At 44.3% G+C, this 27,887-nt stretch overlaps 1 protein-coding gene across 4 annotated transcripts in view; it reads left to right on the forward strand.

Moving 5' to 3' along the window:
* The first annotated feature begins 3,351 nt into the window (after nucleotides 1-3,351).
* Nucleotides 3,352-27,887, forward strand: part of KANSL1 (KAT8 regulatory NSL complex subunit 1) — a 143,440-nt gene continuing 118,904 nt past the window's right edge. For 3 of the 4 annotated variants that reach the window (XM_008057050.2, XM_021711819.1, XM_021711816.1), the window contains exon 1: nucleotides 3,359-4,738. In XM_008057050.2, coding sequence (XP_008055241.1) covers nucleotides 3,450-4,738 — 1,289 coding nt within the window. In that variant the 5' untranslated portion in view covers nucleotides 3,359-3,449. Of the gene's footprint in view, nucleotides 4,739-27,887 lie in introns of all 4 variants that reach the window. The other variant, XM_008057048.1, reaches the window with a different exon arrangement.

Consider the following 27,887-nt stretch of genomic DNA (forward strand, 5'->3'; position numbering starts at 1 on the left):
GTGGGCTCAGGCAATCCACTCACCTCAGCCTCCCAAAGCACGAGATTACAGACTGAGCCAAGGACTTAGTGACTATTTTTAAAAAAATCCATTTGGCCAGGCGTGGTGGCTCACACCTATAATCCCAGCACTTTGGGAGGCCAAGGTGAGAGGATTGCCTGAGACCACGGGTTCAAGACCAGCCTGGGCAACTTGAGGAGACCGCATCTCTACAATAAAATAAAAAAAAAATTAACCGGGCATGGTGGCACATGCCTGTAGTTCCAGCTACTTGGAAGGCTGAGGTGGAAGGATCGCTTGAGCTGAGCAGGTCGGGCTGCGGTGGCTGTGAGCATGCCACTGCACTCCAGTCTGGGCGACAGAGTGAGACTCCAACTCAAAATAAGTAAATAAAAAACAAAAACAAACCCATTACATATTTTGAAAAGTAACTTTCTTTTTTATTTGTTTATTTTTTAAAGTTGGACTCTTATTGTTGCCCAGACTAGAGTGCAGCGGCATGATCACAGCTCACTGCAGCCTCCAATTCCTGGGCTCAAGTGTACCTCCTGCCTCAGCCTCTTGAGTAGCTGGAACTGTAGGTGTGTGACACAATGCCTAACTACTTTTTAAATTTTTCTGTAGAGATCAGGGCTCGCTACATTGCCCAGGCAAACTCCTGGGCTCAAGCATTCCTCCTGCCTCAGCCTCCCAAAGTGCTTGGATTACAGCCCTGAGCCACTGCTCCTGGCCTGAAAAGTAACTTGCAGCCAAAACAAAAAAAATTTGGCCAGGTGCAGTGGCTCACACCTGTGATTCCAGTGCTTTGGGAGGCTGGGGGGAAGCAGGGGAGGATTGCTTGAGCTCCGGAGTTTGAGGCTGTAGTGAGCTAGGATTGCATCATTGCACTCCAGCCTGGGCAACAGAGTGGGAGACCCTGCCTTTAAAAGCAACAACAACAACAAAAGAAAACACTTGAGTTCTTAAATGGGTCTGCATTTCTTCTTTTGTGATATGTTCGTTTGGTTGAAGTAAAGAGAGTCCTGCTTCATACAGTTACATACTTGGAAAAGTGTGGCATACAGTATTTTCATAGTCTTTTCAGTTAACTGTTGCTGTCCTTTGACACTACATGGCAGGTTCAACAAGTAATAGTTTCATAAAGGTTAGTTGCAGTGTGGCAGTCTACAGATGTATCCAGCAACTGTTGATACTCTGTTGCACCCAGGTATGGTGTCTGGCTTGCACCTGCTTTCACTCTTGCATGGTTTCCTTGTATGTATTGGTCTGTTGGTCATTCCTGAGTTATGCAGACCTTCCAAATATTGACACATTATGTTATATGGTATCCACAATTCACATTCGTTCATATTACCAGGGGTCAGTTAAACCAGAAATGACTTTTAAGTATTGGGAAAGTGTTTAGGCTCATGATGGTGGGTACAAGTTTTCAAAATGCAAGTTTTTGCCTGAAAACTCAGATGTTATCATTGATTTTCAGTGGTTTTCCTTGAAGTGACAAGTTCATTTTGTTCATTTTCTAGGAAGTGGCTGCTAGTGAAGCGAAGCTCGGTGATCACAGTTTATCAGCCGTGCTGTCCATTGGAAATGGGGCTCCAGGGGAAAGCTGGGGTGTCTGCCCCTTAGCTGTTCAGTGCTTTCTCCTGAGTTCATCAAGCAGCGGGATCCTGCATTCCCTCCATCAGAGGCTGTTCGTTCGAGGGTCATGGTTTTTACGGCTACGCGAAGGACAACTCAGGTGGAGCTGGCTGCAGGAGCCGCGAGAGGAGGATGCAGTGACTGTTGAGAGGTCCTGTGCCTCTGCCTTGGTGTGCGTGGAGCCGCCAGCATTTTTGTTCCGTTTTGTTTTTGGGCCCGTTTTGTTTTGCGCCCGTTTTGTTTTTGCGCCATTGCAAATGTCAACACAGTGAAGAGGCAATCAAGTTTTGGTGTTGCTATGCAGATACCTTTGACTTCACGGGGTCTGCAGAATAGGGATGGGGACCTCTAGAATGGGGACCTTGTGGTCCCTAGAGGTCCAGAGACCACATGGGGACCAGGTCTTCACAGAGGTTTCCCTTTGCTCCCAGACCAGATGGGTCACAGCGGCTGCCACAGAGGCAGATGAGCGCGGTGATCCTAGCTTGGTCATGAAACGAAAGCAGGGCCGCTGCCCGAACCGAGGAGATGGCCGAGGAGTCAGTGTCCTGGGAGAAGAAAGGGAGTTCTGAGTTTCAGGGGGTCAAGGAGCATTGAGGCGAGTTGCTGATTGATGCAACTCAGAACTAGCTGCTCTGGGGGCGGGGAGGCTGAGAGAGAAGAGGGCAGAAGGAGGTGTTTGGAACATTGAACGGGGCCAGGAGGCAGAGAACAGGGTGACCGCAGTGTCAAGGACATCAGGAAAGGTGTGCTTCAGAGAAGTCACGTAGGATGGAGCTTGACTTGACTGTGGGATTTGAGCATGAGATGATGGGTGACCTTTGCCAGAGCAGGGAGGGCGAATCCAGATTGTGGAGGAGTGCGGCATGCAGGGGTCCTGCTTCTGCTGCTGGAGAAGTTATGGGTAAGGGGAGGGACATGCCTGGCAGTGGGTTTGAGAGGCAGGCTCTGCTGAGGCTGGAGAGTCCTGTAGTGAGCTCTCAGGTGGAGAGGAGGAGCCAGCAGAGTAGGTGCCCACGAACACCCTGAGCCACAGAGAAGAGTGTACATGAGGAAGAGTGGCTGACCAGGCCAGGCAGCCAGCTTTGCATCGCCGTCTGTCCTTGGGGAGGGGAGAGGGCTGATGACAGCTGGATTCCCTGGCCAGAAAATGCACAGGCCCATGACATTTGACAGGCTATTTTTTTGTGAAAAATACTGTGGGGGTTCCTTATTAATTTTTTGATTTGATTGTTGAACGTTTAGTTGGGTATATTTGGTTTTAAATCCACAAATTTCAACAAATTAGGTTTTTCTTTAAAATGCAGATGATTCAACAATCTGTGATACTCTCAGAATGGACCTTGTGTTGTGGTAATTTTCAATCTGTGAGCACAAAGGATCAAAAAAGAAGGGTGGGATTTTCTTCCTCTTGTGCAGGGATGGTCCTCAACACACACACACACACACACACTTTTCGTGGGTCTCCAGATTGCCCCAACACACACACACACACACACACACACACACACACACACACACACACACACTTTTTGTGGCTCTCCTGATCTCCAGATTACCTCAACACACACACACACACACTTTTTGTGGCTCTCCAGATTGGCTCCAGAGTGCTTTCTTTCTGAACAGCAGTCTTCAAGTAGTTCTTGTATTAAAAACATGTGTGTTGTTTTCAAATGTGCTGCCTGTATTTCTAACTTCCTTTTTTTCTTTCTCTTACAGTCTTTTCTCTGGGGAGGCAGTAAGGGGCCGTGGAGCTGGCCTCGGCCTCGGCATCGGGAGAGGCTGGACTTCCTGTCTCTCTGTGCTGAATGGCTGCGATGGCGCCCGCTCTCACTGACGCAGCCGCTGAAGCACACCACATCCGGTTCAAGCTGGCTCCCCCATCCTCCACCTTGTCCCCTGGCAGTGCCGAAAATAACGGCAACGCCAACATCCTTATTGCTGCCAACGGAACCAAAAGAAAAGCCATTGCTGGGGAGGATCCCTGTCTAGACTTCCGGAACAACCCCACCAAGGAAGATTTGGGAAAGCTGCAGCCGCTGGTGGCATCTTACCTCTGCTCCGATGTAACAGCTGTTCCCTCAAAGGAGTCTCTGAAATTGCAAGGGGTCTTCAGCAAGCAGGCGGTCCTGAAGTCTCATCCTCTCCTGTCGCAGTCCTATGAACTCCGAGCTGAGCTGTTGGGGAGACAGCCAGTCTTGGAGTTTTCCCTGGAAAATCTCAGAACCATGAATCCGAGTGGCCAGACAGCTCTGCCACAAGCACCTGTCAATGGACTGGCTAAGAAATTGACTAAAAGCTCAGCACATTCTGATCATGACAGTTCCAGCTCTTTCAATGGGGGCAAGCGTGCTCTCTCTTCGCCCACTCTTCAGGGGGGTGAAGTGGGAGGATCTGGATCGGGGGACTTGAAGGGGGGTATGACCAATTGCACTCTTCCACACAGAAGCCTTGATGTGGGACATGCAACTCTCTGTAGCAATAATAGCACTGCACACAAATCTTCTGTCAATTCCATGGAACAACCGGCACTTCAAGGAGGCAGCAGGTTGTCGTCTGGTACAGACTCCAGCTCTAACTTGGGGGGTGTCAAGTTGGAGGGTAAAAGGTCTCCCCTGTCTTCCATTCTTTTCAGTGCTTTAGACTCTGACTCCAGGATCACAGCTTTACTGCGGCGGCAGGCTGACATTGAGAGCCGTGCCCGCAGGTTACAGAGGCGCTTACAGGTGGTGCAGGCCAAGCAAGTGGAGAGGCATATTCAGCATCAACTGGGCGGATTTCTGGAAAAGACTTTGAGCAAACTGCCAAACTTGGAATCCTTGAGACCCCGGAGCCAGTTGATGCTGACTCGAAAGACTGAGGCTGCCTTGAGAAAAGCTGCCAGTGAGACCACTGCTCCTGAGGGGCTGAGCAACTTCCTGAGGAGCGATTCGATTTCAGAAGAATTGGAGCGATTTACAGCTAGTGGTGTCGCCAGCCTGCGGTGCAGTGAGCATGCGTTTGATTCCGATGTCACTGACAGCAGTTCAGGAGGGGAGTCTGACATCGAAGAGGAGGAACTGACCAGAGCTGACCCAGAGCAGCATCATGTACCCTTGTGAGTAGAGCCCAACCACACAAGTGTTGCTCTTGGGACCCGTTGACTCGAGGGTGGCAGGTCTAGTGGTGCCCGTGGTGGAGGCAGGTGCTGTTTGTACGGGGATGTCTGGGTTCCATTCCCTTTCCTAATTTTAGGTAGATGGGTGCATATACCTACCTGCTGGGGAAGTATTGGAAGCTGTTTCTGCCGTGGTGCATTGTTGCTGTAGGCTGAAAGGTGCTGATTTCCCTTTGAAGTCTTACTAAGAGAAGAAACTCAAGGATATCCTATTTGTAAAATTGTACCAGTGCTTCTTTTAGAGCAAATAGTTAGATTTCTTTTGAGACTATATATAGGACATTTTGGTGAGTTCATGGCTTAAGTGTTCAGGTTTTGTTGTTTCTAGTAAGTGGGGACAAACGTTCAGTTGGCCCTGTTAACTTTGTTGGAATTTATGTTTGCTTTTAATTGAACTTTCAGCAGAGATCATAGCCAACCTTCAACCTTAACACTTAAGATTTTCTTATGCCTTAAGGACTAACAGTTAGAAAATGTTTTCGAATGTTGAGTCCTGGGCATTGCCTCCAAGCACAGCCCCCTTCACAACTCAGTTCTCTTCCTAAAAGAGCCTGTCTTGAGCAGATTTGTATATGATTTTCGCTCACCAGAGTTAAGGTTATTGACATACTAGTTTTTCTAAATCTGTTGGTTTGAGCAACTTTTACATAAACTTTTTATGACTGGCACTCCAAACTTATGTGATGGAGACAGGTGTTTCGTTCTTCTTGCCTCCTTGTTCTCTTTCATGTACTTAATCAAGGAAGTACTGTGTTGAAATATTCATAAAGGTAAATAAATCTGCATTGAGCTACTCAGAGGTGCTCACCTGGTGAGAGAAGGAGCATGTTGGAAAAGAGGGCCAGGCCAGTTCCTCTTTTGGCGGAGGTGCCAGTTGTGAAGGCTGGTTTACTGGGGAAAACGGAAGTGCCTGGCTAGGTGGGAAGAATTGGTTTTTTTCCTTGACTATATTAAAAGGTGACAGATTTTCACTGGAGAGTGTGGTTGGTGAGACAGTTATGTTTGTAAGCAGCAAATTTCCGGGTCTTTCAATTTTATGTTATTCACATGAATAACATGTGTATCTGAAATGAAGTTGTTTTGTATGTTTCTATTTTGAGGAAAAAAGTCGGGATAATTTTGACTGCGTTTCTTTTTAGCAGACCTGGTTCCATGATCATTTGTTAGTTCACTGTGCTCAGGAGTCCACGTCTGCGTTCAGGCTGACTGCAAGTGGTGTTTCAGACACTTGCTGCTTCTGTAACGTAGCTCGCTCTTTCCATGGATGAATAACTCAACTTGCTCATATTTGTGGCGTTATTCCTACTGGCTTTGCTGTATACACAACTGCTTTATAAACATTGAGGTTAACGTTAAACATTTTGTGCTTAAAGGTCTAAAAAACACTGGTTGAAGCATTTTAAATATCATGTGCTTACTTTGTGTATTTATCAAAAAAGCACGTAGAATCTGTAAGCTTACTGTTTTCATGATACATTGCATTGAAAACATTTCTAAATTTTGGTAATGTTGTGGGTAAGTGTTCTATTCCATTGAAATAAAAATACCCAAAAGAGGACTTTACTTACTTTGTAGGATAATCCAGGGACTTGAAAAAACCTCTTGGTCTGTTCATTCACTACTGAGTTCTGAGCATTCTCCTCACATGACAAGTTTGTTGATTGGAAGTATGTGATTATACTGGGAGAGTCAAGAGATCATTTTAGGATGTTTTTGGGGTCAGTTGAATGCTCTTGGCAGTTAAGTCAACTACATGATGCTTTAGAAAGTTGAATTTCCAATCATCAGATCCTAATAAAGTAAGGACAATTTTGGCTCTGAAAGCACTGCCCAGCACATCATCTTTTTGCGCATTCTGATTGTGTCCAAACGAAAGCCACCAATAAAGCATAGCTTTTAAATTTCTTGTGCCTGTTTGCCAGACTGGTTCTTAAGGCTGATACTTATTACTTACCTAGGTGCTTGCCGACCTTCTGAGCATTTTAAAAGTTTCTGGCCATTGGGTGAACAGTGAGAGTGGAAGACAAAAAAGTTGTTGTTCTTTGGATTCTGAAGAATGAGTCCGAGAGTGAGAAGCCAGTCAGTTCCTCGGGAACTTGATCCAGGGAGTGAATTTCAGCCCTTCATCCCCCTGCTGGTAGCCTGTTGTTCACTCCTCCTCTGCCAGATACAGTGGGTTGGGTTTCGCCAGGCAGCCCTGATGGTAGGGGAGACTGTTGGAATGCGTTGTTTTTAAATGACGTTGCTTAAACGGCAAGCGGATGGTTCTGTGAAAACTATAAGCCCTTCATCTAGGATTCATTTGTGTGTTTTCTTCTTTCCTGCTTCTGGGAGGGAAGACGGTAATTCACTGTAAGGCCTTGACACGGGCCAGCCCAAACAGAATGATTGATTTTTATGTGTTGCTGAAGTTTCAGCAGTCTGCATGCTTATCATTGCGTTATACTTGACAGTAAACTGTATAGTGCTACATGGGACTTGTTAGGGTCTTTCCCTTTTTGGGGATTAACTTAACTTTTTTTGTTTGCTGATTTTGAGACTCTTACACTTCTTTGTTTTAGGTTTTTGAGGAAAATCTTCCTAAAATGTGTCACATATTTTCATGTGTTGGTACAGTGGACATATAACTGCTTTGAAAAAATTCTGCACTCTTTTGGGTTTCATACAATAACTTAGGTCATTGTTTACGGACATTGCTGTGGAAGGCCTAAAAATGTAAACCTCATCTCCTTGGTTAGGGGACTAAGAAGGGAGCTGCATGTGCCTGTCAATACCTTCATGTGAATTCTTAGTTGTAGAAGTAGAACTCACAGCGTTCAATTCTCAGGCATGTGGGACACTCGCTGAGCACTTGTGCTCACTACTCCCTTCTTCATTTAAAAAAATATTCCTTCTGTTTTTCCCTCTGGAAATTTTTTCTTCCTGCTATTTTATTGTGCATTTCTGGACCCATTCCTCGTCTTACTAAAGTAGATTTTCCTTTTCTGGGCCCTGTGCTTATATTATAAGACTTCTGTAGTAATTACTTGCTGTTAAAATAATAATTTTTCTAACTATTGTCTTAAATGTGTTCTTCAATCAGCAGTGTTCTAGGTACCTGGACCACATTATGTAGACTTTTCTTCCCTGAATTTTTTCTTCTTTTGTCCTCTGAACTGTTGTTTTACATTTTATTTTAAAGATGTGGAGTACAATTCAAGGCTGAACTGTTACTGTAGACTTATTTTGAGGTCCAGTGTAAAGATAATATCTTAAAACATTTCATGGTGACTACTGAAATGTTGAGGATATTGTTCCTTGTATTCTGCAATGTCTTCCTTATAAGGATGTCAGGGAGAAAGATGTGAAGCCAAGACTCACTGTATTCTTGTCTAAGCTTTCAGTCTGTTTTTCCTACCTAGGTGCTGTCATTTGTGTTCACTAAATTTCTGTTTTCCTCTTGGCTTCTGGAAGTTTGGCACTAAGCCTGTAGATCTTTTTGTTGTACCTTTTTAAAAACCTCATGCCTGGCTTTATTTTGTGTCTCTCTTTATTTTATTTTCCTGTGTTGTTTTCTGGTTTAATTTCTCCTAGCCCACGTCTTATCTAAGAGCCACCTGAAGTCTGTTTCAGACCAGGATTGGGCAGAAGTCGATGACAGGTGCTCAGCTCAGTGACTGTAAAGCTCCTCCCTGAGTCCTCCCTGAGTCTTGATTGCAGCAACTCTCCTTGAGTTCTCCTGGGGAGCTTTATCCTCCTGGAGTGAACACAGCCCTGGGGCATCATGAATCCCTAGTAGCGTGTTGGCAGGTGTTGCTTTGTAGGCACTTAGGGCTGTTCTGCATTGTAGCTCCTACTGGAATTTATCACACAGATGATGTTATCAAAGTGGCAGTCGGGTTGATTTGCCATTTCCCTACTTATTAGCTTTTCACAGAATGGTGGATTGGAGGAACATTAGGCAGTAGTCCTGAGTCTTCCTCTGCTGAGCCCTTCTCTGCGAAAGAGAAACTCTAGGATGAATAATACAACCTTTTCGAATTAAACGACGAAATTGGAATAGATGATCTTTGGGGTCATCCTGTTTTGGAATTCGTCTCATTACTGTTTTTTACACTTGAGGAAGCTGAGGCAAAGGCCACAGCGAGGCACTGGTATAACTTGAAACAAAACAGGCTTAGTTATTTATTTAATTTTTTGGAATTATTTGCCTCACTCTGTTACCCAGACTCGAGTGCAGTGGCACCATCATGGCTACTGCAGCCTCAAATTCCTAGTCTCAGGCAATACTTCCACATCAGCCTCCCAAGTAGTAGCTGGGACTGCAGGTGTACACCATCATGCCCTTCTAATTTTGTTGATGTTTCGTAGATATGAGGTCTGTCTATGTTGCCCAGGCTGGTCCTGAACTCTTGAACTCAAGAAATACTCCCATCTTGGCCTCCCAAGTGCTAGATTACAGGTGTGAGCCACTATGCTCAGCCAAAACAGGTTTCTTTAATTTTGACTTACAGCTTTGATTCTTTTGTGCCTTAATTTCTTTGGTTTATTTTTCATAGTCCATTAAAGTGATTCTTGTATTTCTTGGTGTATAGGATACAAATGTGGGAATAATTCTATTTTGTTGTTACCAGAAATGACTTCAGAGCTGTGTAAACTTTCATTTGCTGGGCACCGTTAATTTAATGCCCCCTGCTTTTCTGCTGTCTGCTCATGACATCAGGTAGCACAAACAGGAATTGTGTTTTGTTTTGTTTTTTTCCTTTCCCTTCCCTTTTTTTTTCCCTCCTGAGAAGACAAGTAGGTAGTGAAAATTATTCTTGGTGCTTCTTGTGGGACTCTGAAGGAAGGGATTAAGGCAACAGGAATTTGGGGGTTACCCTCTTGCTGTAGGTCAGTTGCTTGCCCATGTTTCTTTGCTGCCTTGTGACTGGTGTTTTCATCTCTGAGGTTGGAAGTGCTTTCTTGTGGTGGTATTAGAGTGGTCATGTAATTACGTGTTGAGTGAGGAAAGGTTTGAAGCATAGGAGAGACTACAAAGTCTAAGTCTGTGTCCTCAAGGAGTTTATAGTTTGGGGGGTGGGGTGGAGAATGTGGCAAGACAAAGATGTACTTAGAACAGTGCCTGGCACGTAGTAGCATAAGGTGAATGGTGGTGACATGAATGAACTAGACATCCCAGTAGGCAGATGAGATTGAACATGGGCCTTTGCAGGGTGGCTTGGGTTTTGACAGACAACTTTCTTTGGGTTGTGGCCTACTTAAGACAAATCAGTACAGGCAGAAAGCACAGCATGTGCAGAGATGAGCCAAATGGCGTGGATTCTGGCAGCCCATGGGAGGTACAGGCGATAGATGCATGTGGTGTGAAAAGGAAAAGAGATGCATCCAGAAATGGTGTAGAACCACATTTAGTGGGACTTAGTGACAGTGGTGTGGGGGGGTGGAGAAGGGAGAGGGTGGGCGTTTCAAGCCTTTAGTACCTACAGGAATAGCTGGTCACCAGAAGCATTTTGGTACCCAGCTTGCAAGTAAACCTAATAGCTCACGAGAGTCCAGATTCTTTACCAGGGTATTAAAGAGGAAAGTTTCTGTATTTCCTACAGGTGTCAGCAAGTGTTAACAATGAGGAAAAGGCCAGGGGAGGTGGCTTATGCCTGTGGTCTCAGCTATGTGAAAGGCTGAGGCAGCAGGAGGATTGCTTGAGCCCAGGAGTTGGAGGCTGCAGCGGCGTATGATTTGGCCTCTGGGCTCCAGCCTGGATGATGGAACAAGAGCCTGTCTCTAAAAAATTGAAGAAAAGAACTTCCAAGTACAGAGAGACCTCCAAGCCCTAGGCTTTGGACTTGATTAACTCATTTGTTAGATCTACATTGAATGCCTACTATGTGCTGGGTGCTTGGGACATAGTGGTAAGAGAGATAGTCTTTGCCCTGCCCTCAGGGGGAATATAGGTTAGGAAGAGACTAATTATTTAAGCAAGTAATTGCATAGATGATGATATATTTATAATTGTGGGTGCCACAGGAACAAAGTTCTGAGTGCTACGAGGGTGCTGTCAGGTGCATCTAGTTCACATGTGCTGGGAATGTGGTGGTGACTCTAATGAAGAAGTGACATGTCGGAGGACATCCAAAGGATGGGAAGAAATTGGTGAGTAAGAAAGGCAGTTTGCTACAGATTGAGGAAACAGGATATGCTAGGGTCCTGGAAATGGAAGGTGCTTGGCACTGTCATAGGGTAGTATATTTAAAAGGGGCCAGAGGTGGCTGGACGCCACGTCACACAGGTGGTCTTGTCAATCATGTCAGGGTTAGAATTTTTTTTGTGAAGGTGCTGACCGGGCTTATAGGATTGGGATTTTTTTTAAGGGCCCTCTTTCTGTATGGAAGGAGGAGGTGTAGGTGAATTTCGGCTAGCCAGTTATCCTAACTGCTGGTCTCAGCCTTTTACTGTAAGTCACATAAGAGAGAATGGTGGACTCGGCCTTTGGCAGGGAACAATTAGAAAATTAGTTTTTGGAAGTAGGGGTAACAAGGATTTGGGTGGTGAGAGGAAGGGAAGAAATGTCATGGGTGACCCCCAGATTCTTGGCAGGGCTGACTGGATTGGATGGACATGTGTAGATGGAGAGGGGCAGATGCGGGGGTGTTGAATGCAGTGGTGCACAGCAGTTTGTTTTGACATGCTGTCCTCTGGTGGGTTTCCCTAGAGGTTCCAGTGTCCTGTGCACGCCGCAAGACTCTTATCAGCCTGCTAAAGCAGGTAGCTTAAACTGGAAAAGGGAAAAGCTTGGGCCATGCTCTACCACAGGTGAGTGGTGCTTTAATCAGGCCCCCCCCCTCCCCAAAGGGGGACCAAGATAGGACTAAGATTGTTCTGCAAGTTGGGCAGAAATTCATGCCCAGGGCCATGTCTTTTCACCTCTATTAGTACATTGTTGCCTTCTTGCTTCCCACTCTGTATCTGGGAAAACTGTGCTTGTATATTCAACGTAAAGAAAACATTGAGTTGCTATAAATTTGAAACCAAGGGGCTCAGTATGTCATAAAGAACAGATCTTACTAATTTTGTTTCTCATTAATTAAGGCTTTGTGACAACTTAATGTGATTTTATATTTGTATAATTATGAAGAAAGGTTATTTTGCACCAAGGTGATAAACAAAATTGCTTTGAAATTAATTTAAAGCTGGGCTCAGTGGCTCAGCCTGTAATTTTGCGCCTTGGGAGGCTGAGGTGAGTGGATTGCCTGAGCCCACGGGTTCGAGACCCGCTTGGGCAACTTGGTGAAACCTCATCTCTACAATAAATAAAAAAAATTTAGCCGGGTGTGGTAGCACACGCCTGTAGTTCCAGCTACTTAGAAGGCCGAGGCGGAAGTATCGCTGGAGCCCAGCAGGTCAAGGCTGCGGTGGTTGGGAGCGGCCACTGCACTCCAGTCCGGGCGATGGAGTGAGACTCCAACTCAAAAAAAAAAAAAGAAAAAGAAATTAATTTAAATCTGTTGAGGCCGGGCACGTTGGCTCAAGCCTGTGATCCTAGTACTTTAGGAGACCAAGGGGAGAGAATTGCCCGAGCCCAGAGGTTTGAGACCAGCCTGGACTACTTAGTGAGACCTCGACTCTAAAATATATCAAAAAATTAGCCAGGCATGATAGTGCGGACCTGTACTTCCTGCTACTTGGAGGGCTGAGGTGGAAGAATTGCCTGAGCCCAGGAAGTTGAGGCTACAGTAGCTGTGAGCATGCCACGGCACTCCAGCCTGGACGACAGAATGAGACTGGAGACTCTGACAGGAAGGAAGGAAGGAAGGAAAAAGAATGAATCTGGAGAGTCTGTTCCTGAAACAGTAGCATTGTAATGATTATATAGATTGCATTCAGAGCTCAGGTAAGAGGATAAGTAGAGCAAGTGGTTTTAGGGAAAGTGGGGAGATTGGTGAATGGCAGCCATAGAGGGGTTTCCTATTCCATTTTAAATCATTTTCTTACAAGTTGTTTTACTTTTGCCTAATAGCATCAAGGGCATGTGCCCGAAATTGGATTATGGTTGTGGGAGGACCATTTTCTTGCTCTCCCTTTAATCCTTGCTTCCCAAGAAGATGGAAATCCAGCATAGCAGAGCCTTAGGGCTTTGGGGATGAGATTCGTCTGAAACCTGGGAGACTGCAGAGCCACAGGAGGACTGTGACTGAACTGACTTGGGCAAGCTAGGAAACAACATTTTTTTTTTTTTTTTTTAAAGCCAACTTTGCCTTCTCAGACAACAGCATTGAGATGTATTGATAGGGAAAGAATAATGGCTGGCCTGCATTTGTGGACCTTAAAGAACTAAGAAGTGTTGTAAGAGTTCGTCATGAATTAATTGATGTAACGTTTACAACAGTAAAATGAAGTAGGTAATTTTAATTTTGAAGACTCAGACTGAGGAACGAAAAGTTGTGTGCCAGTGCCACACTACTACTAAGAAATCAAGGCAATAATCTAGGATCTTTACCTACTGCCTGGGCATACACACTAGCTTTATTAGGAACAGTCAGTGTGTCCTTTATAGCTGGTTGATGAAGAGAGACCTACCAGACATCATATAAAATATGGCATTTAACTTTACATATTCAGGAGACTAATATAAAATCATGTGGTAATGTACATTCTGAGGAAAGGGTTATAATGGTCTGTATCTCAACCAAATGTACTCTTAAGCTTGCAATACCCTATACTAATTTCTGTTGTGGAGCAGAAGTTGGATGGGTCAGGGAGGGTATTTTGCTCGAGGAGGTGACTAGAGTTATTTTTTTAAACAGGGAAGAAAACAAGGGAACTGTTATTTGTTGCTCACACCTTCTGGAGGTGGTTTCCATTTGGTATCTTATTTAATTTTCAGGGCATTCATATGATGGTGATACCCCATTTTACAGTTGAGAGTTAAGACTACAGATCAGTTAAATAATTTGCTTGAGGCCATGATGAATACAGAAGCCGGTTCTTTCCTCTTGCTCTTCTGCTTTGTTCCTCCTGATGCTGATTGGAAGAGGGCAGAAGTAAGACTGTGTTGAGAACTGGAGCCGCCTGCAGACCCACAGCTGTGCTGCCACGGTGACTCCCTTGGACAGCTCTGATGTCACAGCACACTGCTGGGTATGGTGAGACCATGGGGGATGACAGGAAACTGGAATTGTTTTCTCTCCTGTAATACATAATCCAGAGACATCAACTACTTTATGAAAACTTTTCCTCATCAAATGTCTAAATTAAGCATTTTTGGCATTCTAAAGGGATGAGTTATACCTTATGTGAAAAAATCCGATTTCCCCATTTGCTGGAAAAAAGAAATCTTTTGATACAAAAGTATTTCATGCTCTGTCTCCCTTAGTCTTCCCTGTGCTTACAGCTGAATTATGTGAGTTGTAAGCATGTACTTAGCTTTTATTAAAGTATTTTCCTTAAGAAAGCTCTTTTTGGTAAATCTAGTTATCATAAGAACTCGAAAGGAATGAAAGAACACCTGGACTTTCTTAATTGGTTTTCATCCACTGGGTTTGGTTTTGTGTCATTTCAGTGTCTGCATAGGTTTGTGATGAGCATTTACTTGATGTCTTACCTTTATTGATTTTGCAAGCACCAGAAAACCCTAAGGCTGATCCCAAGGTGATTGTTCTTAGTTCTAGGCAGTTGGATTTTGACTTTGGTTCTTTGTTTTTCTTTGAGTCAGAGTCTCCCAGGCTGAGATGCAGTGGCACACTCACAACTACCGTAGCCTCAGTCCTCCCACCTCAGTCTTCCAAGTAGCTGGGACTACAGGCACTTGCTACCACGCCTGGTTAGACAGTTGTTACTTGTTCATTTACATTTTGTTTTCCTAGACTTGAGTTTCTCACTTTTAAAATCAGGATTGTGTCTTTTTGAAAAATGCTGCTTGTTGTTGTGTAGCCATGGGGCCAGGCCCGGCGAGAAAGGGCTATGTCCCTGTCCTGCCTTTCCTAGATGTGCTGAGTGGCGTGACCCCTCGTGTAGTGCAGGTTGCCTGGTCTCCATGCCACTGACTGCCTCCTGCCGGCACCTACTGCTAGCTCCTATCCTGGGGCCTGTGTAGTGACTGTGGCTTTATTTTTTGGTTGTATTTCACTGATAGCAATGAGAAAAAAAAAATCGCGAGTAGGACTCTGCTGTTGTGTCTGGCTGAAGCGGGTGGTGGTGAGTGGAGACAAAGGCGCTGCACGTCCTCTTCTTGCCTCAGGCTGCTGTTGGGGCGTTTGCTTCAGAGATGTTCCTGCCTCAAAAAAGCAAGACAGTAAAAAAGTTTACTTTCATTCTTTTTTTTTTTTTTTTTATGAAAAGCAAAACAAAGTGTTTTTTTTGGTACTCTTTCCCAGAAACAGTTTATTTAAAAATGATGGCAGATTATAAAGTTCGTTTTTAGAACAAATAAGATGCTGAATGTTTTTGACACTGTCAGATATTAAAGTCAGAATTTCAGTTATTACTTTTTAAAGTTAGTTGAATATTTCATGGATTCATTTCGTTGCCTTTAATTGACTTTTACTCCCAGAAGAAAGGACCTAGAGCTTTTCTCAAATTTTCTTGGGTTTTGAGCTTCCATCTGAGTTGCTGCCACCACTCTTTCTGTAGTTTTCCAACTGGGTGAGGATGCTTTTCTTTTTCAACTGGCACTCTCCCAGCAGATTTTTTTCCCAGCAAGTATTCTTTGGGCACACCCATAGTGAATTCTGGAAGATCCTTATTCACAAGTCTGGGAGGACAGGCCAGTCTTCCCTTTGTAAGATGACAACAGAGTGAAGCTTGCTTAAGACTCATTTTGCTTCTACCCAGCTGTATAGGAAATTGATCTCTTATGCAAATACACTCAAGCATTGCCAGAAGGAATTTGACTTGGGAATGTAAGTAGAAAGACTCATTTTGTATCTGTAGAAAGTTTGCTTAGTGCAACAATTGAGAATTCAAAACTGGTTTTAAATGGTAACTTGATAGTAAGATGGTCTGAAGTCCAAGAGTTGTGAGGTCTGAGATGACTGAAATTTTCAAGGTAAGTGTACATTTAAGTTGTTGAGATGATGTGGATATACTTGGATCTCCTCTTCCCCTTTTTCTTTTTGAGACAGGGCCTTGCACCATCACCAGGCTGGAGTGCAAGTGGCATAATCATTGTAACCGCCAGTTCCTGGGCTCGAGGGATGCTACTGCCTCAGCCTCCCAAGTAGTTTTAGGATGACAGGTGCTTGCCACCAAGCCCAGCTAATTTATTTTTAGTTTTATTTTCTGTGGAGACAGGGTCTTGCTATGTTGCCCAGACTGGTTTCGAACTCGGCCTCAAGTGTTCCTCCTGCCTTGGCATTCGAATTGCAGGGATCACAGGTGTGAGCTACTATGTTTGACCTGTTTCCATGAATGTCCAAAGTAGTGGCAGGTGATTAATGCTTCCATGGTTTACTGATGGTATTACTTGGCGAGATAAATGTCCTTAATTTCTTACTTGCTTGGTGCAACGATTGAGAATTCTTCATTTTTTCTAAATGATGACTTGATAGTTATATCCTTGAGTAAAGATTGGATGACTTATGGAAGGATAAGGTACAGAGTTGCTCTTGGAGGTTTCCTGGCAAGCCAGTTTTCCAAGAGCTGTAGCTGATATTTGTTTCTGTAATAGATGGTACTCCCACAGTGGTGGAGGAGTTAACTGTGGTTGATGATGAGAATGGAACTAAGGTGTATCATCATTGCTGATACTCAAAGGAGTCCCTGTGGCTTTTCTAGCAAAGTAGCTCCAGAAATTTCTGAGCAAAGAAAAGTAAATATAATCATTTTAAAGTTTCCGATTATTTGAAGGCTAGCCTTTCAGGGTCATAGAGCCTTGAGATTAAACTTGCAACCAAAGGAAAGGGAAACACTTCTCTGGCGGTTACATAAAAAAAGATGAAGACACTTAAGAAGAATTGAGAACTTGGTTTTTGTTTTGGAGGAGTAAACTTATGTGATTGACCGATCCCCTTTGCCCCCAGGAGAGAAAAGGAAGCATTCGAATTAGGCATTGTGTGCTCAGTATTTGATAAATGGTACAGGCATTACATACTGAAATCTTAGTGGGGAGGAGTGATTGCTGTGGGCTAAGATGGTCAGAACTAAGAAGAAATGAAACTCAAGTTAGCATCAAGGATGGCACTTAGGTTTCCAAGGGCCAATTGGATGTTTCAAGTCCAAGGACAGGGGACTCGGAGTGTGAGGCTGTTGGGTTGGTACAGTGGAGAGAGCTATCCACCAAAGAGAAACTGGTCAAGAAAGTGGAATTGGGGGCTGGGAGGGCAAGTTGGGGTCACACTGTTTTTGAATGTCAACTAGTGCCTTTGAATTTTACCCTTAGTGGATGTATACATTAGTTTGGACATACGACATCTTGACATGAGATCTATTTTAAAAATACTCATACAAGGTTTACCATCTTCCAGAGTTTTTTTCTCCCCTGAGGTTCTTTATGTGTCTAGAGGAAAATTTAGACTTTTCTTTCTATTGGCCTTGAGTAGTATTTTCTGTTAGGTTAATTTCTTAGTCTATGTTGATTGCGTGTTTGACTTTCTTACTAAATGTTGTTACTCTTAGCAGCTCTTCAAGTTGTTTCTTTTTGATGTTCTTAGGTGGACAGTGACCTAATGACAAAGGGTGACACTTCTGTGTGTTTTTTTTCCTTGTATGGATTCTTAGACTTGAATCCTCCAGGGCAGAGTTGAGTAGCCCCAGAGATAGGGGACTTTCATGTTTGGTTCCTGACTTTAAGGAAAAAAGTTAGGTTTTGCCATTGAGTATGACTTGTGCCGTAGGTTTGTGATCGATGTTCTTTGTTAGATCAAGTACGGGTTTTTTTGTTGTTGATTGTTTTTGAATCAGAGTCTCACTCCGTCACCCAGGCTGGAGTGCAGTGGCACATTCTACCTTAGCCTTCCAAGTAACTGGAACTACAGGTGCATGCCACCATGCCCAGCTAAGTTTTTGATTTGTTGCAGAAACGAGGTCCTGCCAAGTAGCACAGGCTGGTCTTTAACCCCTGGGTTCAGGCAATCCTCTTGCCTCCACCTCCCAAAGTGCTGGGATGACAGGCGTGAGCCACTGTGCCCGGCCACTGTGCCCGGCTGTTCTTTTAACTTCTAAGTTACTAACAAAATGCTAGTTACAACTGAGTGTTGAATTTTCTCAGTACCTTTTCAGTATCTGTGGAGATAATAGATATATAAAAAATAAAATGTATGTGTCTAATATATATATAATGTGTCTGTTTCCTTTAGAGACTTTTAGTGGTGTTCCTGATGTTAACTGACCCTTGAATTTATTCAACAAATGTTTTCTGAGTGCTGGTTATGTGCCAGGAGCTCTTCATGGCACTGGAGGTAGAGCAGTGAACAGAATGGACGAAAATTCCTCGCATTCTTGAGTTTATATTCCCGTTCAAGAGTTCTTAGTATAAGCAATATCAGATACCCATAGTCTGGATGACCTGGAGTATTCTTTTAACATGTGTCAGGCTGGGTGCTGTGGCTCACTCCTGTAAGCCTAGCACTTTGGGAGGCTGAGGTGGGAGGATTGCTTGAGGCCAGAAGTTCAAGACCAGCCTGAGCAACATAGTGAGGCCTCATCTCTACAAAAAATAAAAAGCAATTAGCTTGGCATGGTGGCATGCGCCTGTAGTCTCAGTTACTTGGGGGATCGAGGGTGAGCTGTGAGTGTACCACTGCACTCCAGCTTGGGCGACAGAGTGAGACTCTGGCTTTTTTTCTTTTTAAAACAAAAAGTCAACTGTGGTTTGTTGATGGATTTTTTGGGAGTGTGTGTGTGTGTCCCTTACCCCCTTCCCCTTCCCTCCACCCCGTTCTCCTTCCTCCTTTCCCCCTTCCTCTCTCCCCCCTTCTCCCTCCTCCCTCCCTTCCTCTCATTCCCTCCTCCCCCTCACTGTTTCCTCCCTTCTCTTGTTCCTAACTTGGAAAGCCCCATTGTTTGCTTTTTGACTTGCTGTGGTTATGACAGGCTCACAGGTTGAGTTGGTAAATTATCCCATCTTTGTATGCTTGGGAATAGTTATGGGGTTTATCTTTTCATTGCCGCTTGGATAAAGTTTGACTGTTACAGTGTCTTGAACTAGTTGGCATTTTTTCATCTTTTTAAATTATATTTTTATTTTACCATAATTGTTATGCTCTGGGAGCAGTTTCATTTTTCTGAGTCTTTGCTCATATGAGTGGGAGCCTCTCAAAAACTGGAATTCTTTTCTGGAGGGTGGGCCCTTTGTAGTCCAGGCTTCCCCCCTAGGTAAGTGTTCTAGGAACCCATCGGCATCTGTGTACCAACTAGTGTTGTTGAGAGAGGCTGTGTTCAGCCTCGGATAATCTTTCTTTTGGAGATTCTTTGATCGCGTTTGCCTATTGCATGATGGGTGATTTACTGGCGCACAGTTGTTGACCAAAAAAGGCATGACCCGCGGCCCCCCCATCTCACCCCAGGTGACTTTTTTTTGTTTCCATGGATGAAAAAAGTCCTCAAAGGAAAATATTTTGCCGGTGTGGAAGAGGTGAAACCAAAAACTGGCAGAAATACTAGAAGGCATCAAGATGGATGAGTTCAAAAACTATTCTGAACACTTGAAGACAGCATCTCTATAGGTGTATTGCATCCAATGGAGAGTGCTTTGAAGGTGATAGGAGCTTAAACATGTGAGAGGAAATACATCATTTTTTTAAAATAAAATTTTTTTTAGTCCCCTCTTGTATTTTACCCATTTTTGTGTTATTAATTTGTTAAAGCTTTTTATCTCTTCCTTCTTGAGCCAGTTTTGACGATATATTTTCCTAGATTTCCTGTGAGTCCAGGCTCCCTGACTGACTACTCTGGTCTTGGCACCTTAGTGCTGTGTAACATGGGAAGTGCCTTGTGGTATTTTTACTAGAATTTGTCATCCAGACTGAAGTGTTGTGGCACAGTCAAGACTCATGGTAGTTTTGACCACCTTCTGAATGCAGACGATCCTACAACTTCAGCTTCCACTCATCTAATTTTTAATTTTTTCTAGAGATGCAGTCTCGCTGTGTTGCCCAGGCTAGTCTTGAACGGGGCTCAGGTGATCCCCCTGCCTCAGCTTCCCAAAGTGCTGGGGTTACAGGCCTGAAACACCTCTTCTGGCCACATTTTCATAGAAAATCACCTGTTTTGCTTAGATGTTTTTTCAAATTCATTGGCATGAAATTCTGCCTAGTAATCCCTTAAAATCTTCCTGTAGATCCTGGCTTCCTCTTTTGTTGTAGCTTGTCTTTTTTTTTTTGTAAGTCAGGGGCTCCTTCTGTTGCCCAGGCTGGAGTGCAGTGGCATGCTGATGGCCCGCAACCTCGACCTGCTGGCCCGCAATCCTTCTGCCTTGGCCTTCCAAGAAGCTGGAACTACAGGCGCATGCCACCATGCCCGGCAAATTTTTTGATTTGTTGTAGGCACGAGGTCTCACCAAGTTGCCCAGGCTGGTCTCGAACCCCTGGGCTCAGGCAGTCCTTTCACCTCCACCTCCCAAAGTGCTGAGATAACAGGCGTGAGCCACCACGCCTGGCTTGGTCTTTCATTTCTAATGTTCTTTTACTTTTTTTTCTTCTTGGATTCAGAGTTTTCTGCTTTATCAGTTGGTTTTTTATGAAAAGAAACTTTTGATTACATTGATTTGCCTTACTTTCTTAAATACACATCTAAGTCTATTCGGTTTCCTAGAGTAGTTCTTTGGCCAGATTTGAAGAGTTTGGTATATGATGTCTTCATGGTTAATTTCTAAATAAGAGTAAATTGTTTTCTAAATAAATATTTAGAAAGATGTGTTAAAATTTCAAGTCTAAATTCTTTTTTTTTCCACTACCAGTTTTTATTGTTAATTTCTAATTTCATTGCAAGGTGGTCAAGGAATGTGGCCTGCATTCTTTCTGATGTTTGGAATTGGAGCTATGTCTTTGCGACCCATTGCATGGTCAATTGGTAAACTTTGTATGGGTATTTTAAAAGTATATGTTCTTAGTTTACAAAGTTCTGCATGTATCAAATAGTCATGACTGTTTTTCATAGATTAATAGCCCTCCATTAACTCTTTACCTCAACGACTCATTGTGTTCTGTGTCGCAGGCAGGTGCAGCTTAAGAGTCTAATTGCCCTGGCTGTGAATCCAGGCTCCCTGACTTACTACTCTGGTTTGGGCACCTTAGTGCTGTGTAACATGGAATTGCCTTGTGGTATTTTTATTAGAATTTGAGGAGATCATGCACATCAGACACCTGTTTCCCATATCTTGTCTGGTTCATGAATAACAGTGATATTCAGATTCCAAGTGTGTACCCACTGTTGGCCATTAAATTACCATCTTCCATGTTTGCGTGGTTTCTTAGCATGGCACCTTAGCATGGCACTGTTGGTGTTTTGGGCCTGATGATGCTTTGTTGTGGGAAGCTGTTCTGTACACTCCAGGGTGTTTGGCAGCACCTCTGGCCTCTACCCCTCAAATGCCAGTAGCATCTTCCCTCCCCCTAGTTGTGTGACAATGAGATTTTTCCAGGCTTTGTTACATGTGCCCTTGGCGAGGAGGGGCCAGAATCACCCCTGGCTGAGAACCCCTGGACCAGAGTCTTCTGTATCTGTCTTTGGAAGGGAAAAGGAGCTAACATCAACTTTGATACTGAATGCCAGGAATGCCTTTGTATTGTTTCGCTTGGTCTGTATAGCATGCTCTTGCTGTGTAGTGAACATTGTGTCTTCTGTAAGTAGAAAAACGGAAATTGACAAGTGGCCCTGAGACAGTGTCTCTTGGGCCGTGCCCTAGGACTTAGCTCTGCCCCTGCTCCCTTAGCTGCCCCTTCCCCACAATGTCCTGAGAAGGGAAGGCTGCATACTCTTCTTGTATTTGGGAGTGTTTAAGCTTTGCAGTGAAGATGGCTTTGGTGAGTCGGTCTGCACCTTTAGAGGGGAAATTCTACCCGTCCCTTCTTTCTCTCTGTAAATCCGGGTGAGACTCTCAGAGTACAGTCCTGAGAGGGAACATCCCCCCAGGGACAGTCTGTGTTGGTTAACCTCCCTCCCATCACTTGCAGCTCTGTGGGCTTTGGAACCTTCCCTCGGTGCTGCTGGGGTGGGGGTTCCCCAGGTGCCACTGCTGCATTCTTGTCTTTTTCCTTTACTTTCACACTCCCAGTTCTGCCAGAAGTAAGTTTTGTTTTATCCAGGCGTGTTCATGAACCTCTACGCCCAAAGCTTCGAGTTGTGGAGGGCTGATTTCCATGCACTGCCTGTGCTGTAGGAGGGCCCAGGTGAGACAGGAGCTGGCCACGAGGTGGCAGTGGGGCTGGGACTCTCAGCAGGCCCTGTGGCCCTTGGAGTCCGAGAACTGGGTCGCTTCTGGCCCTGTTCAGCCTTTTTGTCTTAACTTCCCCGACTGAGGCACCTGATCCTGGCCAGGTCTCCCCTCTTTTCCCCCTTAGGGTCAGATTGTCTCAGCTTCTCTCTCTTCCTTCTACCAGTACTTAGTTTTTCTCTTGGTTCTTGTCTCTCCAAATTAAAAGGAGGGAGGGGTCGCGTTCTTCCTGAGTGGGTCATCTGGTGAGTTCCTGACCTTGCGCTCAATGTCCTACCAGGCCTCAGCTCCTCTGCCCTTCCATGTGGTTGCCATTTCCTTCTTTACATAGAGTTCTGTTCCTGTCACATGGAAGTCTTGCACATGACATGTTTTGTCAACAGTCAGTGGAGTTCACTTTTGTGCTGCTTTGTCTGCCTTTCAAGCCCACATTTTGAGAAGATGTATCTGTGACTTCATTGATATATTTACTAGTTATTCCCAGAACATTTATTCCCACAGGGTCTTGATAAAAGAGAAAGTTCCCAGTGAGAGTGCACTGTTTTTTAATTTGGAGTGAAATGCACTACGAGCTAAAAAGCTGCCCGTGGCCCTTTGTAGAAGGGAAACCTTAAGGAGGTGTTTTCAAACTCCGTTGCTTTTACAGTTCTTCAGGTCTCCTGCGCATTTCAAGCTTGATCTTACCCCATGACTAACCAAGTTCCTGAGCTGAGGACCACGTGCATTCCTTTGCACTTCCTCACCAACTCAACTTAACTTGATAAAGGAACTGAACGATGCTTCGGAACCAGTGTCTCTGCAGTGTGAGCAAGAAGGTGAGCTGGAGATGCTTCACAGATGGTGTTCGACCTTCTTCCCAAGTTCTCCAGGTGTAAAAAAGGGTTGCTTCGTGTTTTTGATGTTTTAAGTCAGGTGTGTTCATGACCTGGTGCCTCTGTGTCAACTGATACTGCTGTGCAGTCAGGAATCCAGATGGAGAGTGGGTGGAGTATGTTCCTTATGAGTCTCAGTGTCCAAGTTGCATTTAAGGTTATTTATTACTGGGGACATTTCAGGATTTATTTATTTTATAAGCACTTAGCAGTTCAGTGCTTTGCTGTCTGTTTTGCCAATCACTTATTTTAAAGAACTACTTGGATGAGCGTTTAAAAACCAGCAACTTATGATGCTCTAGTTTGGTGTCAATGAATTGGTCCATTTACTTGATGTTTGCTTATTTGGACTGTAAACAAAAAACAAAACAAGACTGGGTGCAGTGGCTCATGCCTGTAATCCCAGCACTTTGGGAGGCAGAGGCAAGAGGATTGCCTGAGCTCAGGTGTTCGAGACCAGCCTGGACAACTTGGTGAGACCTCATCTATACAATAAATAAAAAAATGGGCCAGGTGTGGTGGCACATGCCAATAGTCCCAGCTACTTGGGAGGCTGAGGCGGGAGGGTCACCTGAGCCCCACATGTCGGGGCTGCTGTAGCCATGAGTGTGCCTCTGCACTCCAGCCTGGGTGACAGAGTGAGACTCTGTCACAAACAAACAAAAGGGCCCAACAAAACAAGTTTACCACTGGAGTCACTCTGACACCTGGTCTTTTCAGACCTTTTTGGCGTGATCTAAATACATCTCTGAAATTCTCCTTCCCCCCTCTTTTGCTGACTGTGTCACTGTTGTCAGTATTAGTTTCACTTCAGTTCAGTGTCTCATCCTGTTTAAAGGTTGAAGCCCAATGAGGACATTCATTAATTGGTAGAAATACATCGCTTCAAAGGCATTTTTAGCAGTAAAACTGCAAAGCCTTCAGAGTTGTAATGTAGTTCTTGATTCGTCTTCAGAAAGCATTTTGTCATTCTCTTGATATTTTTAGATTTTTATAGTCTAGCACATTATTTAAAAGTGAACTTTTATCTAAAATGTGTCTTTTAGGTGAAAAGTATTATTTCTATTCTGGGAATCAGCTCTGAAAATCTTAGTGTCAGATTAGTACTTAAGTGGAGGTGGAGATACTCATCTTTGTTTACAATGTTTTTATGGTATGGAAGTATTCATATTCAGGAGCTTGTATACTAATTGTTTGCCAGAAATGCCAATTCTTTCAAAATTTTTACTTTTCAGATTTTTTTCTTGTCTATGTGTATAAGTGGCTTTGAGGAGCCCAAACTAGTCAAACATTTGTTCCTTCCAAATTGCATAGTTTTTAACTTTTGCTATACACTCAAGTGATCTGGGTAGTAAAAATATAATCCTGTGGTTGTATCACAGATGAGAAGACACAATCTATGGAGTGGGACCCAGGAGTCTGTATATTAAAAATTTGCCAGGAGATACCATGGCATAACCAAAGTCGTATATCGCTCCTCAAGGATGTCTTTGAGATGAGGAGCCCTTTAAAGAAAAACTGTAGACTTTCCTTCCAGAAAAATGGGTATAATGACTTCCTAAAGCCCCAAATTAAGAACTTCTGTTCTAGGAGTAGCCTTGACATGCTAGATTTAGTTGAAAGCATTTGAATTTTAGAAATTATGTAATTTGCAATTATGAAGGAATATTTCTCATCAGTCGTCAATATATCACTGCTTTTTAGCAATTAGTAACTATATATCAAGTATTCAGTATGTTCCAGGTACAGCAGCCAATAAGAAATTACTATTTTCATGCGGTTTTATCCTAATAGGGAAGACAGAATAAGAACATGACTAAAGGCCAGTTAACAAGTGTTATAAGGCAGGAGGTGAGCCGTGGGTGAGTAGAGCTCCATCTTCTGTCAGATCAGCAGAGGCATTAGATTCTCCCAGGAGGTGGGCCCTATTGTGAACTAAGCTTGGTTGTGGGCTCATTATGAGAATCTAATGCCTGGCGATCCTCATTCTCCCCCCACCCACACACACACCCATGGAAACAATGTCTTCCTTCCACAAAACCAGTTCCTGGTGCCAAAAAGGTTGGGGACTGCTGCTATAAGAAGAAAAGAAAGTGCAAGGTGATTATCTTTAAATAGGGTAACCTGGGAAAGCCTCTCTGAGGCAGTGGCATCTGAGTTGAGATCTGTACGAAGTGAGGATGCCCATGAAGATGTTGAGAAAGAGCACTCTGGATGTGAGCACAGCCACAAGGCCCTGGGGGGACCTCTCAGCAGAAGACCAGGGTGGCCGGAGCACAGTGGTCTCTAGGTGTGACCTGAATGGTGAGCTGAGACTGAGAGCCTCCCAGGCCACTGTAAGCCTCAATGTGTGCCTTTTGGTTCCATAGAAGCTTAACTTGATTATCACTGGCTGTTGTGAAATGTTGAGCTGTGTGCCTAAAGTAATGCAGAGATAACCTTGAACTTTCATCTTTTTAGAAGTAGCTGGACGATGAACCCTCCGTTTGTTGTACCTTCTGTGAGAGGAGCTGCAGCTGGCTGAGTTTGTCTGATCCGGGATTACCCCTGTCTGGAGTTTTATGTTCATGGTGCCGAACACAGATGTGGCCCAATGGCTTTGCATGTGACAGAATAGGGCCTTGCAGCCAGCTTGGGCAGCTGCTCCTTCGTACAAAACTCATGACGCACAGTAGTTTGCGCAGGTGTGCTGTGTGTAGCAGTGGCCTCTGGGAAGGCAGTGCCTGGAGGCTCAGCCCCATGCTGGGTCAGGAGTGGAGGCTAGGCCTTTGCTGCTTTTCCCACTTGAGAAGCCTGCCTTCTCAGGTGTAAGGCGGAGACTCCTTTTTGAAGGCGTAATTTGTTGAGCCAGTGTCATTAATTTTTAGATAGCATACTACAGAACAAGAGGGCCTCCGGCTTTTTTTCTTTTCTTGGGTCAAAGTCTCACTCTCTCACCCAGGTTGTAGTGCAGTAGCACAGTCACAGCTCACCGCAGCCATGAACTCCTGAGCTCAAACATTCCTCCTGCCTCAGCCTTCCAAGTAGCTGGTACTACAGGCACACACCATTATGCCCAGCTATTTTTAAATATTTGTTGTAGAGACAAGATCACACAATGTTGCTCAGGCTGGGTCTTGAACTTCTGATCTCAACTGATCCTCCTGCCTTGGCCTCCCAAAGTGCTGGGATTACTGGCTTGAGCCAGCATGCCTGGACAGGCTTACTTTCATAAAAGTACTGTGTTATGTAAAGGAGTTTAATTGTAGGAATATTTTATTTGGAATAATATCTGTTTCTTATCTCTTGAGAGTAAAGTGCTAAGGCAAATATAGAGATGATTTATAAATCAATTCTGCCCACAACTTAGGAGATGTTGATGTTAATTCACCGTGGTAAAAGAAGACAGTCATTTTCACAGAAGACATAAAGTAAGTGCCATGGCAGTTCTGCCGAGGAAGTTTCTTGGGAAAGGGAAGGGGCTTTTTAGAGTATAGGTAGGATTTAGCCCTAGATGGGGGTGAGGGAAGCAAGAAAATTTTAAGAGTTCAGAGGGCAAGAGGGGCGGACATGCCACGGACGAGTCAAGCAGAAGCGTGGAGTTGGGGCAGTGCAGTGTGTGGGGGATGAGAGACAGCCTAAGATGGTAAAGGTTAGGCCCTGCAGGCAGCCTGTGGGCCAGGCCCGGGAATGTGGAGCTCTGTTTTCTGTAGGAAAAGGACTTTAAAATCAGAAGTCACACGATCTGAAGGATGATATTAGTTTACTGGATCAGCGGGGTGGGGTGGGGGGATGAACTCTGCCTTATAGGCCAGGCACAGCCCAGGGCTAGTTTCTGTAAGTTAGGTTTGATGGGAACACAGCCGTGCTCATACACTAAGACCTCGCCTGTGGCAACTCCGTCGCTCAGATGGCATGTGCGGCCCACACAGCCTAGCGGAGTGAACCTTGTGGCCCTTATGGAGAGAGGTCGGCAGCCCCTGAATTACAGGGTCTACAGAAGGTAGGCCTGAGGAGGCTACAGGGGACGAGAGCAAGAGAAGGGTTGGTTAGATTTTACTTCTGGTGAGATTCAGAAGTCTAGGAATAGGAAAGCATTAATCTTTTTTTAAGTGTGAGTAATCAAGGCTGGTGATTAGGAACAGAAGAGGCTTTTAATTGTAAGTCAGTCTGTGAGCTTTTTTTTTTTTTTTTTTTTTTGAGTTGGAGTCTTACTCTGTCGCCCAGACTGGAGTGCGGTGGCACCCTCAAGGCCACCCCAGCCTCTACCTGCTGGGCTCTGGCGATTCTTATGCTTCAGCCTTCCAAGTAGCTGGAACTACAGGCACGTAGTCTCGCCAAGTTGCCCAGACTGGTCTTGAACCCATGGACTCAGGCAGTTCTCTCACCTTGGCTTCCCAAAGTGCTGGGATTAGAGGCTGAGCCACCGAGTCCGGCCATGTGTGAGTGTTTTAAAAAGGCTTCATGTTAAATACTGGTTCAGAGCTCTGCTCTTTGGAGGTGTGATTTTTCTTGCTTTTAATAATACATTAAATACTTCCCCCCATTTTATGGTTTGGGGTGGGTTTTGTTTTTTTCATGATTTAACCAGGTGAGTTACATATGTGAACGTGTAAAAAATTGTGTGTGTTTAAATTCTAATCCTTAAAATATGACAAAATTCTTCAGTTGTCCTTAAAACTTAAAAGAATGTTGATTTATGCTCCTAGACTTCCAATTCAAATCATGTGAGTGGCTCTCATTTTTTAAAACAGCCTTCTTTGGGAGGGTGGTTGTGAGGAATGGAGGAGAATGATGCAATGAGGAATAAATCCTTTGTTTCGTATGCTGTTTGCTAATATCTGAGTGTTAAATAGTTATGAACACAGAAATTCTCCACCATGGTAGCTGT

The sequence above is a fragment of the Carlito syrichta genome, unplaced genomic scaffold, assembly GCF_000164805.1.
Source record: "Carlito syrichta isolate Samal-C Ts95f unplaced genomic scaffold, Tarsius_syrichta-2.0.1 Scaffold86258, whole genome shotgun sequence".
In the NCBI taxonomy this organism is placed as follows: domain Eukaryota; kingdom Metazoa; phylum Chordata; class Mammalia; order Primates; family Tarsiidae; genus Carlito; species Carlito syrichta.